A 12,446-nucleotide genomic window follows, 5' to 3' on the forward strand; every position below is an offset into this window, starting at 1 on the left:
GCTTTCACAGGTCATGCCTAAATAATATCCAGCGCATTTAATAAAACACTTTGTTTTTTTTTTTTGTCTATAAGAAGATTAAATCTGACGCATCTCTAAAAGTGAAATTTCTAACCGAAAGATCGGTGACGTAATTTCACCGCCCCCTTTTTTACATGGAACACGTGATAATTCGATAAAAGTCGATCGGTGCATCCCACAACAAATGTCGCAGGGATGTTGAATTTAATAAACTATGAAACAAACCTAATTGCGTTGTTCAAAAAATCATTACATCATCGCTCCGGGTGCAAATGTCCACATAATATGTGTATCCCAGCGAGTCCACGGAGCAATTTAAGCCCCTAAACAGCCCTCGGCCTAGGGAGAGATCTCCATGAAAGAGCTACATATCAATGTTTGCAAAACTACAATCATTTGAACCAGTCGGGTGTGGGGAGAACGAATTTAATTGACTCCTTGGGGGACGTCAACTTCCATTCCGCATTTTTACTATTTAATTAAATCGCTGTACACGCACTCATCCCATTTGCCACATTTGCAATTACAGAATACATTTCAAAAATTGATAAGTGTTAAACGTGTTTCGTTAAAACAAAATGTTCTCTGTACATTAATATAAATATATTTTTGTGCAACCGTACGCGAAACGAGCACTTCGCCTACCTAAAACAGGCCGCGAAATCCAATTTCGCGGCCGCTGCTTTTAACGACGGCTGTTAAAGTAAACGTCATTTTAATACATATTTGATACAAATCCATGTAAGACTGGCGTTTAGATTTTTCGGGTATGAAATTAGAAACCGCAGAATTTATAATATGTACGTACTTTTTAACTTTGGAGGAGCACCCACGCGAAACTGAAACATCGCTTTGACTACAATTCTTTTCAGACATTTTTACGATCATTTACAAAATAAATTGTTTTATTTATGTTATTTCCATAGCGACAGATAAGCGGAATTTACATGTATTTATTGACAGTGCAGTAAATTTTGCTTGTTCATTCTATAATAATTACAAATTTTTGTTGCACAAAAAATATTGTGTACAGTTTGGCCGCCAAATCCTTTAACATCCTCAAGATTGTTCTGCCTCGGCCGCAAGCGGCCTTGGCGACAATTTTTCTCTCGGTGCGTTAAAAAAGGACTTCGTAGTCTTCATATACAAATAACTATTATCTGTTACTTCGGATATATTTTGAATAAACAATATCTACTGACTTGCCGATGAGGATCATGAAAGGAACAATTGTTTGGAAAATGTTAGTCTTTTTCTCAAAAAGGGATTTAGCACAAGCAAAAATAACTCGGAAGAAAAAAAAATGGATTTTCTGATTGAAATAAGTTTTATTTTTTAATTTTCATTTTGCAAAAATATAATACAAATATAATCGTATTACTTATAGCTAACTTAATTTAGATAATGTGAGGACGACAGATGTTAAAAAAAAAATTATGTTATTACTTTAACATTCAAAACAATTTTCGTCAAACATTTCAATTGTGTAACATTAAATAATTCTGCTGATAAAACCACGTTATTCACACTTGGACAGTTATCAGTAGATTATAGCTTATCGATCTGAGTTATGGTCATCGGTAAGGCAATTATGCAAGGTTTACTATCTGATGCAATCCTAAAACAACCTGGTAGACAATAATTCAACATGTACAGATGTAAGAATGAAATAGATATCTAATAGTATATTTTTGCTCCGAATAACATATATGTACTACTTTTTCTTCAAACGTTGGAAACAAATTAATTATTTAAGAAATGTTAAGAAAATAATTAGAAGATTGGCTAGACTGATTAATACAGCTCGTTTTGGAAAGCGTTACTATGACCATGACTAGTATAAACAGCGCTGTGACCAAAATCCGATTTTTTTAATAGTAGTTTATTTAACGAGTTCGTGTGTAAATTGGGCTTTTTTTTGGCATGAGTGGGCCAGTTTAAAACGCGAGTGAAACGAGCGTTTTAAAGGCCCACGAGTGCCAAAAAAGGCCCAATTTACACAAGAACGAGTTGAATATAACGTTTTTTTATTCGGCGAGCCCCTTAAAAGCTCCAAATCGCCTAAAATCTTTAAAATTAGCTTGACGTTTCGTTTTGACAAGTTGTGACATTTATCAAAATCCGCTCACACAGGAGAAATTTCTCAAATTCTGACAGTGTCGAAAAAAAATAATTATTCGTCTCCCAACCAATTTTAATTTAGAGTAGTATATTTTTTATATAGCATATTTTATCATGTTCTGTAAAGTTTTGGCGGCAGTTTTGAAACACCCTGTATATTAGCTAGTAATAATATCGGCATACTTACAAGGAAAAGAAGTTGCTAAGAATAATACGAGTACCAGAATTGTGCTAAATAAATATAATATGTAAATATGTATAATTAATTTGTAGTTAATAACAAGGTAGGATGTGTGTTGGTCGTAGAAGTAGAGAGAATAATGACATTATATGAAAAATTGAAAAATTAATGAACGGATAATTTATTAAAGCCGGAATAAATTATTTTCTTCCCAGGCAAAGGTTAAATTATTTTTTGCGAAGCCGACGTTAAAAGAGTTCTCGATCTGTTCTAATGACGATTCCTCGACGTAAAAGTCAATTAGTGCTCTCGAATTCAATTAAACGCTTAATGAAGTACTTTTGCTGTTCCGTGAAGATTTATATCTACTCAGATAATTGCATAAAAACAATATCCTCGTTACCGAGGAAGCGAAATAATAATTTGATTGTTTTACATCCTACTGATGCTGGCACAATTTCAAATTACTTTAGCTAGTTTGATTAAAAGTGATTTTTAAAAAATTGTTTTGTCGAGCTTTTGTTACCGAACACAGAATAAAAATAACCCCATACCGGATTAATCCATGATGACAAGATCAGGCGCAAAACATCGATATTAAATGTGAATCAAATTTGAATTAGAGTAATTGAGTTTTGCGTAGGGGAAAGCGGATAATTCCGTTATGTACCTCGGACAAGGGTTGGACTCTTCGTAAAACCTAAATGACAAACTACTCATTTTTAATAAAAATATCTTCACATCAGTTCCCCAGGATTACGTTTAGTTTTGAATTCAACGTGCAAATCCCGATTCTACAAAATCGCATCGTTCCTAATGTTTATTGGATTTTTTTGTGACTGAGATTCATCTCTAGAATAAGATCGTTAATTTCCGTTAACTTTGGAAATGAGACACGAATTGAAAACTGATTTCAATTTCATTCGATGAAAATTCATTTTCTTTAACTTGCTATCCCTACACTTTAATAACCACCATGATCCAACGAGACAAAATCGAACTATCTAATACTTAAATTTTTTATTAATCGTATAATAAATTCACTCTAATTGCAGTTAAACCCCTACACTCTCGTCGATAATGACAGTATTTTTTTATTTAAAATGACAAGAAAAGTTATTTGTACATTAATAAAACATGATAAAACAACACAGAATTTCCATTAAAAATATAATATGTTATCAAAAAACAAAAGTTTTATTTTTATAGCTTTTGAAATATACTTACTTGGGAATTGATATAATTTGTTATTTTGATGTAAAGTAATATTTCGCCATCCAGTTGTATTACAAAACAATAAAATATTACAACCAACACATTAATTAATGTAACCGAAGGAAGTAAAGAGCCCTCTACCATACTACTTTTCAATTGATTCAACCCTTAACAAGGGGTATTACAACGAAGGTAGGTGCCTACTGAGAGGTCAGAGTATAGTTGGGACATCGCCCAACAGATGGAGATCTTAATGAAAACTCCTAAACACTCCTGAAAATGATTGAACATTTCTTTGCGACCCTGAAAAAATTCCTAGTTTAATTTGAAATATTAAATATTCCGCAATTTTTAAATATTATTGAATTGGCGATATTTACACAAATTGCCTAAACAATAATTCTGATTAAGCCTTGGGCGTAATCTTTTGCATGTAAATAAAATACTTGGTGACGCAACGTATTGAAGACTAAGCATATTGTCATTAATAAATCTGTTTTTGAGAGTGACAAGAGTGATTAATGCTTAAATCAAATTGTTTTAAATAGTAGTTTATGTGACGAGTTTGTGTGTAAATTGGGCCTTTTTTGGCACACGTGGGCTATTTTAAAACGCGAGTGAAACGAGCGTTTTAAAGGCCGACGAGTGCCAAAAAAGGCCCAATTTACACACGAACGAGTTGAATACGTTTTTTTGTTCGACGAGCCCCTTAAAGGCTCCAAATCGCTTAAAACCTTTAAAATTAGCTTGACGTTTCGTTTTGACAAATTGTGACATTTGTAAAAATCCGTTCATATAGGAGAAAATTCTCAAATTCTGACAGTGTCGAACAAAAAAAAATCATTTTTTTTTACATGAATTATTAGAAAAAATGGGAAAGGGTAGGTACGTTCATCATCTTGTGTTTGTTGTTGCAACTTCGTGAAGAAATTGATAGAATGAAGTTGGGAAAAACATTGTCAAGTCAAATAATATTATTCACATTGTGCGTCAAATAAATGAAGTATTATTCTCAATTAATCTTTTGTTGTAAAATTAGATCTGACCTTTGTATAAAGATTAACATCACTTCCTCTTTTTTTTGGCAACATTTTTATTCAGGTCGTTCTCCCGGCAGTCAGATTAGCAAAACTATTTTACTAACTAAACTATTTGTAAAATATAAAAATTATTCAATGGGAATACTAACAACGAGACTTGTATGCACGTGTATGGATCATTAATTTAAAATAATAATAGTATTCTAATGTAGAATATTGTCAATCGTGAAGTGTTACACGTATATATTTTGGAAAATTATAAAAACGTAAACACATTCATATATCAAATATGACCTTTAGCAATGTCTTTTACATGGAAACTGACCTACTTTTTTTGCATTATATAGTAACAAAGTCAATGTGATTTTTATCAATAAGTTTATTGCATTTAATTGAATATATCGTGTTTCGCAGCAAAATAAGCAAAAGCTTATAGATACTCGTACGTCATCAGAAATGTATGCGATTTATGTTGTTCTTGTTTATTATTATTCTGAGAGTCCTTTATTTAAACTGGTTTGTTTTAAAAAATAGGTGCCTAAACAATTAAAATTGTTTCATACAGTTTTACAAAAAGAAATCACATAATGTTTGCATTTTTATAAAGTTATTCTTTTATTTGCAACAAATTTAGAATCGAATTGGGTTTGTAACTTGATAAGTGATCTAAATTAGCTAACTAACATGTAAATTAGCTGTATCATTAAAGAAGAGAATTCTCAGAGTAAACTAAGCAATTTCACCCTCCTGATAATGGATAACGATATTCGATATTCAGATTGAGTATCCAAAGACACAGCAAGTAAGATTTCTATGAAGATTAAATATTGTGAAATTTTAAATTTAATATACAGGGTGTTTCTGAAATACGTGTGTTAATTTTAACCAGTGGAAGAACTCGCCAATTTATTAAACTTTTCTCTATAATATTCTGCAAGATTCGCAAAAATTTTCCAAGTTTACTTGTTCCCAAATGTCATTTGTGTTTAAAAAGAATTATAAATAGGAAGGTAAAGTATGAAGGCTAATCTGCTGGATAGATAACTAAAACACTTTTCAAATGATGAATCGCCTTACAAATGATGACCTCTCTTGCTGTTTGAAATTTGATTAACGCTGGTAAGGGTGAGATTTTTAAATCAGAACGCTAATTATACTTTCCCTAATTTATGTTGATCATTCATAGCAATGCCTAGCCAATCCAGGTCATGATAATTATTTGTTACTTTGCCTACCGATTGTGGACGTTTTCTACATTTCCTACGCCGGATTTCTTATTTTGTCGATAACAGATACATCAAGTAAACATTTGTATGCATTTATTTTTAAATTATCATCTCTGATTAAAGAGACACCCGATACCTGCATTAAAGAATAGAATATTGGAGTCTCAAATGAATCAAGAGCTACAAGAATGTTTATACATAAAGGGTTCAACAAAGGTGTTCTGTGTTGTTGAATGTTGAAATTTGGATTTTCTGATTTTATAACGAGTTTCTTTTTAATCATTCTTGTCGAAATGAGAACATAGAACATGTGGTAACATCTTCTGCTTATCGTCCTAAAATAATCACTGCTGAGGTGCCTGATGGTTCTATTTTAGGATTTTTATCTTTCTTATCAGTGACTTCGACTGCATTCTACTGGATGCAAATGAGATGAAAATATTTGGTAGAATTGTAACAGAAAGGAATGTCCTGATTTGCAGATTATTTTTACTAGAAGTGACAAAGGTGTAATTTACACAATTAAATAATTAGAAAATATTAGTCTGGTTAGAATGCGAAACGGTCAGAGTATTAAATCGATTGGCTTATTTTTTTTTGTTTCAGTTATTAGCGACAACATTTTTGAAAGTAACATTCGACATTTTACATTTTTGCTAATACCAAGGTTTAGAATAGTGTAGTGAGTGGTACACGTGCTAATGATAACATGATTAATTAAATAACAAACTTTTTTGGATTATAAAATAGCAGCAGCTACATTTGTTTTTAACAGACGTTATGTGACTTTTTACCCTTAAGAATCGTTAACAGTTTTCATTAATAAATATCAGTATTTGTTGTCTGCAGCCATAAAATATCAAATATATATTATAAAATTTTATCTCATATGCGTCCCGAAAACAACTGTAATTGACCATGAAATGTAGGTCACATTTTAATATTAATAATTATTAATTAATCGATAGTAAATGAAAAAGTTCGAATTTTCAAGAAACCTATGAATTAATATAATAAATTTGCCATATAAAAAATTGCCGTATTAAAAATATGTGTATACACCAATGTGTAGGCATCAATAATAATTCCAGAAAATAAATAAACTCTGAATGATGTCTCGAACAAAACAACCATTGTTTACTAAATAAAATATTTTGTTAATAATTGTAACTGGTTCTATTAGCATTATTCATTGATGAATCGACGATCTCGGTTAATTCATATCAGAACCCGTTACGACATTAAGTATGTAGATTTATGCAGCAGTAACGTTGACATATTATGACTTTATAATAAACTTGGCTAAAAACCAATTTAAACTGATATTCACCTGATATTGGTAAAAATTGTATAAACAAAATATTTGTGATAAAATAAATTACATCACTAAAAATTCGTGGTATCAGTTAAGAGTTTGCGGCGTTGTCAAAAATGTCTGATGCAATACTTTGGACAATTTAGAAGCGTATTTTGCCAAGTATTTTAAAATTACCCTCCATAATGGGAAATACTTTCTGAAGTAAATTTTCTTGTAAGATTTTATCAGTGGATGATAAAATTAAAACCAAAATAGCTTGTGGGAATTACCTTGTTGCAGTCCGTAACAGAAGTAATAAATTATGATATAGTAATAATAACTAGAATTAAAATGAAGATAAAAAGTGTATAATTAAAGGAAAACAACATTTTCCAATAAAATGTTTAAGTAATTGTTATTTTTTATTGCTCTAAAGTGTTGTCGTCAAGAGTTGTGTATTAAATTTTTTAAAGAAGTTGAAGATTTAAAAAAATGTCAAGTCATTGTTTCAGTTGTCATCTTCGGTTGGTACACAAGAATTATCATCCGATTCTGAAACTGAATGGAAACAGATAATTATAACTTGTTTCTCAACTTATTTTTCGCTGCAATTATCTGCGAGCAATTACTTCATAAATAATAAAAATTTTGATAAACACTATTGGTGATTTTGAATTCTGACTTTTGGCTGGAAACAATTTCATCAGCTTATCGCTAACGTTTTTACAGATTTGGTTACATCATCTTTTCGGCTTTGGTGGCGCTATAAAATCAAACTCGAGCCTTCCGACCAGCATTCGCATTCAGGTCTTCTGAGCGTCAAGTTCTCTTGCTATTGCATCAGCTGTCGTTTCTGTACGAGTTCTTGTCCTGTGTTATTTACAAGCGTTCAAGAAAACAACAAAAAAAAAATGGCAAACATCGACTACAACTACTTTATTTCTCCTCATGCCTCCAGAAGAAGACCAGCGCTTACTAGAGAGCTAAGTAAGTTTTTCTATTGTTATCATTATTTATTAAATGCGTCTGCACAAACATCGACAAAGAAATTAGGTTAAGAACATACAAATTTCGCTCCACTATTCCACCATCTAATTGAACTTTTTAATTTTTTTAACCATACCTATTATCTGAAATAGTTTAAAAAAGACAATAAACAAATAATTAACAATTTTTACTTGCGTTTTCAGCTAAACGTGCTTACGCAGTCAAAGACACAATTTCTCTTGCGGAGGGAATGCCAAACGAAGTGACTTTCCCGTTCGAAAAGATGCAAATTTTACTGAAAGATGGAAGTTCTATTACGCTGCAAGGTCAACAATTACACGCTGCTCTGCAGTACATTCCGACCCAAGGCTATCCTCCTCTGGTAAAAACCTTGAAAGAGTTCATGCAAAAGGTGCACCAACCGCCAAACTGGCAGGACCGTGAACTGTTAGTGACCAATGGGTCTCAAGACGGCATAAGCAAAACCATCGAATTGTGCATTCAAGAAGGCGATCCTGTTCTGGTTCAAGATCCGCTTTATGCAGGAGCGGAAATAGTGGTAAGTTGATAACCGCTTAATTCTTCGATCTATTAGCTTACGACCTTGTCTTTGCAGTTAAAACCATTTAAAGCGGAACTGATCCCTGTGGAACACGATCAGCATGGGATGAGCGCGCAGCAACTGATGAACGTTCTAGAAGACCGGAAAGCGAAATATACGGAGGAGGGCGGAGGGTGTAAAATGCCTAAATTACTATATATTAATCCAACGGGTTCGAACCCGGCAGGGACGACGATGCCCGCCGAAAGAAGAAAAGAAATTTACAACATTTGCTGCAAATACAACATCCTCATTCTGGAAGATGATGCATATTGCTTTATGCATTTTTTGGACGAAAATCCTCCGTCTTTCCTTTCTCTGGACACCGAAGGTCGTGTTGTCAGATTAGATTCCTTATCAAAAGTATTAAGTTCTGGTCTCAGAATGGCATGGATAACTGGACCAAAACAGATAATCGCCAACATTGAATTACACATTCAAAGTTCCTGTCTTCATTCAAGCACTTTATCTCAGGTAAATTCTTATGGTCTTACTGCGGATGTTATTTTATACATAATAATAGAGATACATTGATGTCAGAGGTTGAATATTCTATTGTGGGACTGTTACAATGTGCCATAGGTGATAACCTTTGCATGTTTTGTGATACATCCAGATGTTGAAACAAGAACCTCCTTGATTTGCAATCTGTGGGTTTTGTTGTTGCAAAACACTCTATTGATTATAAGAACAGGACTGACGTCAAAGTCAATGTACGGTTAGAAAACAGTCTGTTTTCCTATTACAATTTTAATGATATTTTTCACATTGATAAGACTGAAAAATCCGGTAAAATCCAGTTCTAAACTTGACCTGTTGCTCTTAGATGTATTCCTATCTTGTTGATTTTGTTTTAGGTCATCACCGAAAACCTCTTCCAAGTCTGGGGTCATGACAAATTCATGGAGCACCTGAGTTTCATCCGAAAATACTACAAAGCTCGTCGAGATTTGACCATCGATTCCATGGAACGTCACTTGAAAGGTCTTTGCGAATGGAACGTTCCAACTGGCGGGATGTTCGTCTGGATAAAAGTGAAAGGTGTCTCCGACGTGTATGACATGTTGATGAGTCGAGGCTTGAAGAAGGGTATTACTTTTGTACCTGGACATGCTTTCATGGCTGATCCCACGAAAGCGTGCAACTATATAAGAGCTTCTTACAGCAAAGTGCCTCCCAAGCAGATCGAGAAAGCCATGAAGCTTTTGGCTGAATTGATAAGGGAGGAACATTTGTTGTTGCGTAGGAAGCTAGATAATTGTACTTAATTTTTTTACAGAACCCTAGAAAGGGTTCTTTTACATATGCATGAAAAGCACTGTAATTATTATGTCTTCAACTCTCTTTATATTCGGAGTTAGGGGACTATATTATCGATTTCATTAGTTACTCTATACATCGACAGAGGGTAATGTGACACAGTTATTGACTTATGATAATATTTTGGAGGGTAGTTTTATAACAATACATGTTTAATGTAGTAATAGACTGTTTTAATTGTACTGTTGTACTGTTGTAATTTTGTTTTAATAAATATAGAATATCCTCACATTTGCACGAATTTGTTATTTTTTATCCTTTTGCTCTGATAATCTGATTGGAATCTTTTTAAAAATACATTCACTGACGTATAAAAAATGTTTAATTATGAGATTTACTTTAATATACTTAAGGTCAGTAAACATGATGTAAAATATTGTTAGCGTTTTATGCAATAAGCGTTTATCTTCTGAAGCTTTCGAAATAACTTTTGTTATTCTGCTTTTGGATATGATGGAGTAAACAAGTGACGCTTTCATTAATTATTATTGAAAATAATGATTAGTTAAGTTTATTCATAATTTAAAGATTTTCTTAAAGTGCAGTCGGTCAAGTGACAGGTATACATTTTTATATTCATATACATATTTTTAAATCAAAATAAGGATAGTGATGCAATAAATATCGTTAAAATATTATCTCTAGATTGAAATATATATTTGTTTGTGATTTGTGAAAACATCTTCATATAAAAAAAGGCAAAAAAAGTACCGATGATATCAACTATGATATATTAGTACATATTTATGACTAGACTTACGCGAAAAATAGTGAGAGCCACAAGAATACCTCCCACCATCACGATCCAGTGCAGCGCGCTCGATCCACGCTTTACGCTCGCAGCGAAAAAGATAGCGGTGCGCCGCTGAAGCGGGCTGGTGGGGAGCGTCAACTATTTTCCGCCTAAGTCTATTTATGACAAATCGTAAATTTGATTAAACTTTCTTTAATTCATTATGTTTTAATACAAAAAGTGGCAAAATCCAATATTGTTTTAAAATATAGATCAATTACATATTTTAGATTAAAATATCTAAAGTTTAAATAGTCAAAAGTCAGTGTTACAGAATATGTAAGTATTATGCGGAGGAGGTAACAGAATATTTTTAGATTCAACTAAATTTTGGATATTTTGCATTCCAGGATGGACGATGGAGTGATTGTCTTTTCTAATGCAAGACTATACTGATTGTATCACATTTGCTGTATATTCAAAACTATAGTTAATATTTTAACCAGTGATAGAACTCCACAATAGGTAACAATTGAGCCAATAATGCCTTATACAAATGTTGACATTTTTCGAGAAAAAAGGGCTAAAATTTTTCAAAAAAAGTTTGGGAGCCACAGAATGTTATCCAAAATTGATCAAAAAAAATCATAGTAGACTTTTTTGTTGTCATTTAATTCAAAATTAAGTCACTTGGACAAGAACGAAAAAAATTAAATCCGAACATTTAAGTACAAATTGTTTGATAATAAAAAAATTTAACTTGTTAAAAAGAAAAAATTAATAACTGCTATGACCTCCTCTGACCCGGATTAATTCAGCACAACGACGGGATATACTCCTAATCAAATTTGAGATCGCCTCCTGGGGTAGTAGTTCCAATTCCTGAAGAAGAAGTTCTTCAACATGTTGGAGGTTTCATATGGGTTGGTGTTCCCGTATTCGTTTGTTCAATGTGTCCCATAGATGTTCGTTTGGGTTAAGATCTGGACTGTTGGCCGGCCATTGAATCACTTCAATATTGTGGTCGTTGAAACAATTTCTAACTACGCCGGCTATGTGAGGTCTGGCGTTGTCTTGCTGTAAAATGAAATCACGTCCCATATTCTCAGCAAATGGAACGACATGTCGTTCTACAATGTCTCTGAGATACCGTACAGCTGTTAAAGATCCTCCTGGAAGAACCACTAGCTCGGTCCGACCATTTAACGTTATTCCACCCCATACCATAACACAGGCCTGCAAAACAAAACTTTTTAATCGATGTTTTGATTTTGATAACTGATTTTGTATAACATTGGAGCCCTGATTACAAAAATACAATTCATTTTTTTGTATCACGTCAGGTTTTTTCACAATTAACAAAAAAAAAATTAAGCAATTTATTTAGGAAAATAAGATGTTTATAATAATTCTTGGTTAATAATCTAACTAATTTTTTTATTCCTTATGAGAATGGCATCTTTAACGCTTTGTGAGGAAACTTCTTTTAATTGATTGCCTGCTGTATATTTTTTTTGGGTACATCGCGCTGTAACATCCAGCAAAAGTCTACCATCATTGATACGCTCCATCTTCCTTGATATCACCTCTCCATTTGTTTTATATCTTGGTCAAGACGTTCCCCTTGTTCCTCGCTGACAGCACCAAGATTTTTAGGAAAAAGATTTAAGTGCGAAAAGAGGAAATTCACTTTCAAACTCATAT

The 12,446-nt window shown here is 32.7% G+C and overlaps 1 protein-coding gene across 1 annotated transcript; it reads left to right on the top strand.

The window, feature by feature from the left end:
* Positions 1 to 7,877: 7,877 nt before the first annotated feature.
* LOC138123707 (kynurenine/alpha-aminoadipate aminotransferase, mitochondrial) lies at positions 7,878 to 10,246 on the top strand. The gene is made up of 4 exons (XM_069038500.1): positions 7,878 to 8,088; positions 8,292 to 8,647; positions 8,705 to 9,163; positions 9,547 to 10,246. The coding sequence occupies exons 1-4, from the start codon at positions 8,013 to 8,015 to the stop codon at positions 9,955 to 9,957; spliced, it is 1,302 nt and encodes a 433-aa protein (XP_068894601.1). The 5' UTR covers positions 7,878 to 8,012; the 3' UTR covers positions 9,958 to 10,246.
* Positions 10,247 to 12,446: the final 2,200 nt, after the last annotated feature.

Source organism: Tenebrio molitor, chromosome 2 (genome assembly GCF_963966145.1).
Source record: "Tenebrio molitor chromosome 2, icTenMoli1.1, whole genome shotgun sequence".
Taxonomy (NCBI): Eukaryota; Metazoa; Arthropoda; class Insecta; order Coleoptera; family Tenebrionidae; genus Tenebrio; species Tenebrio molitor.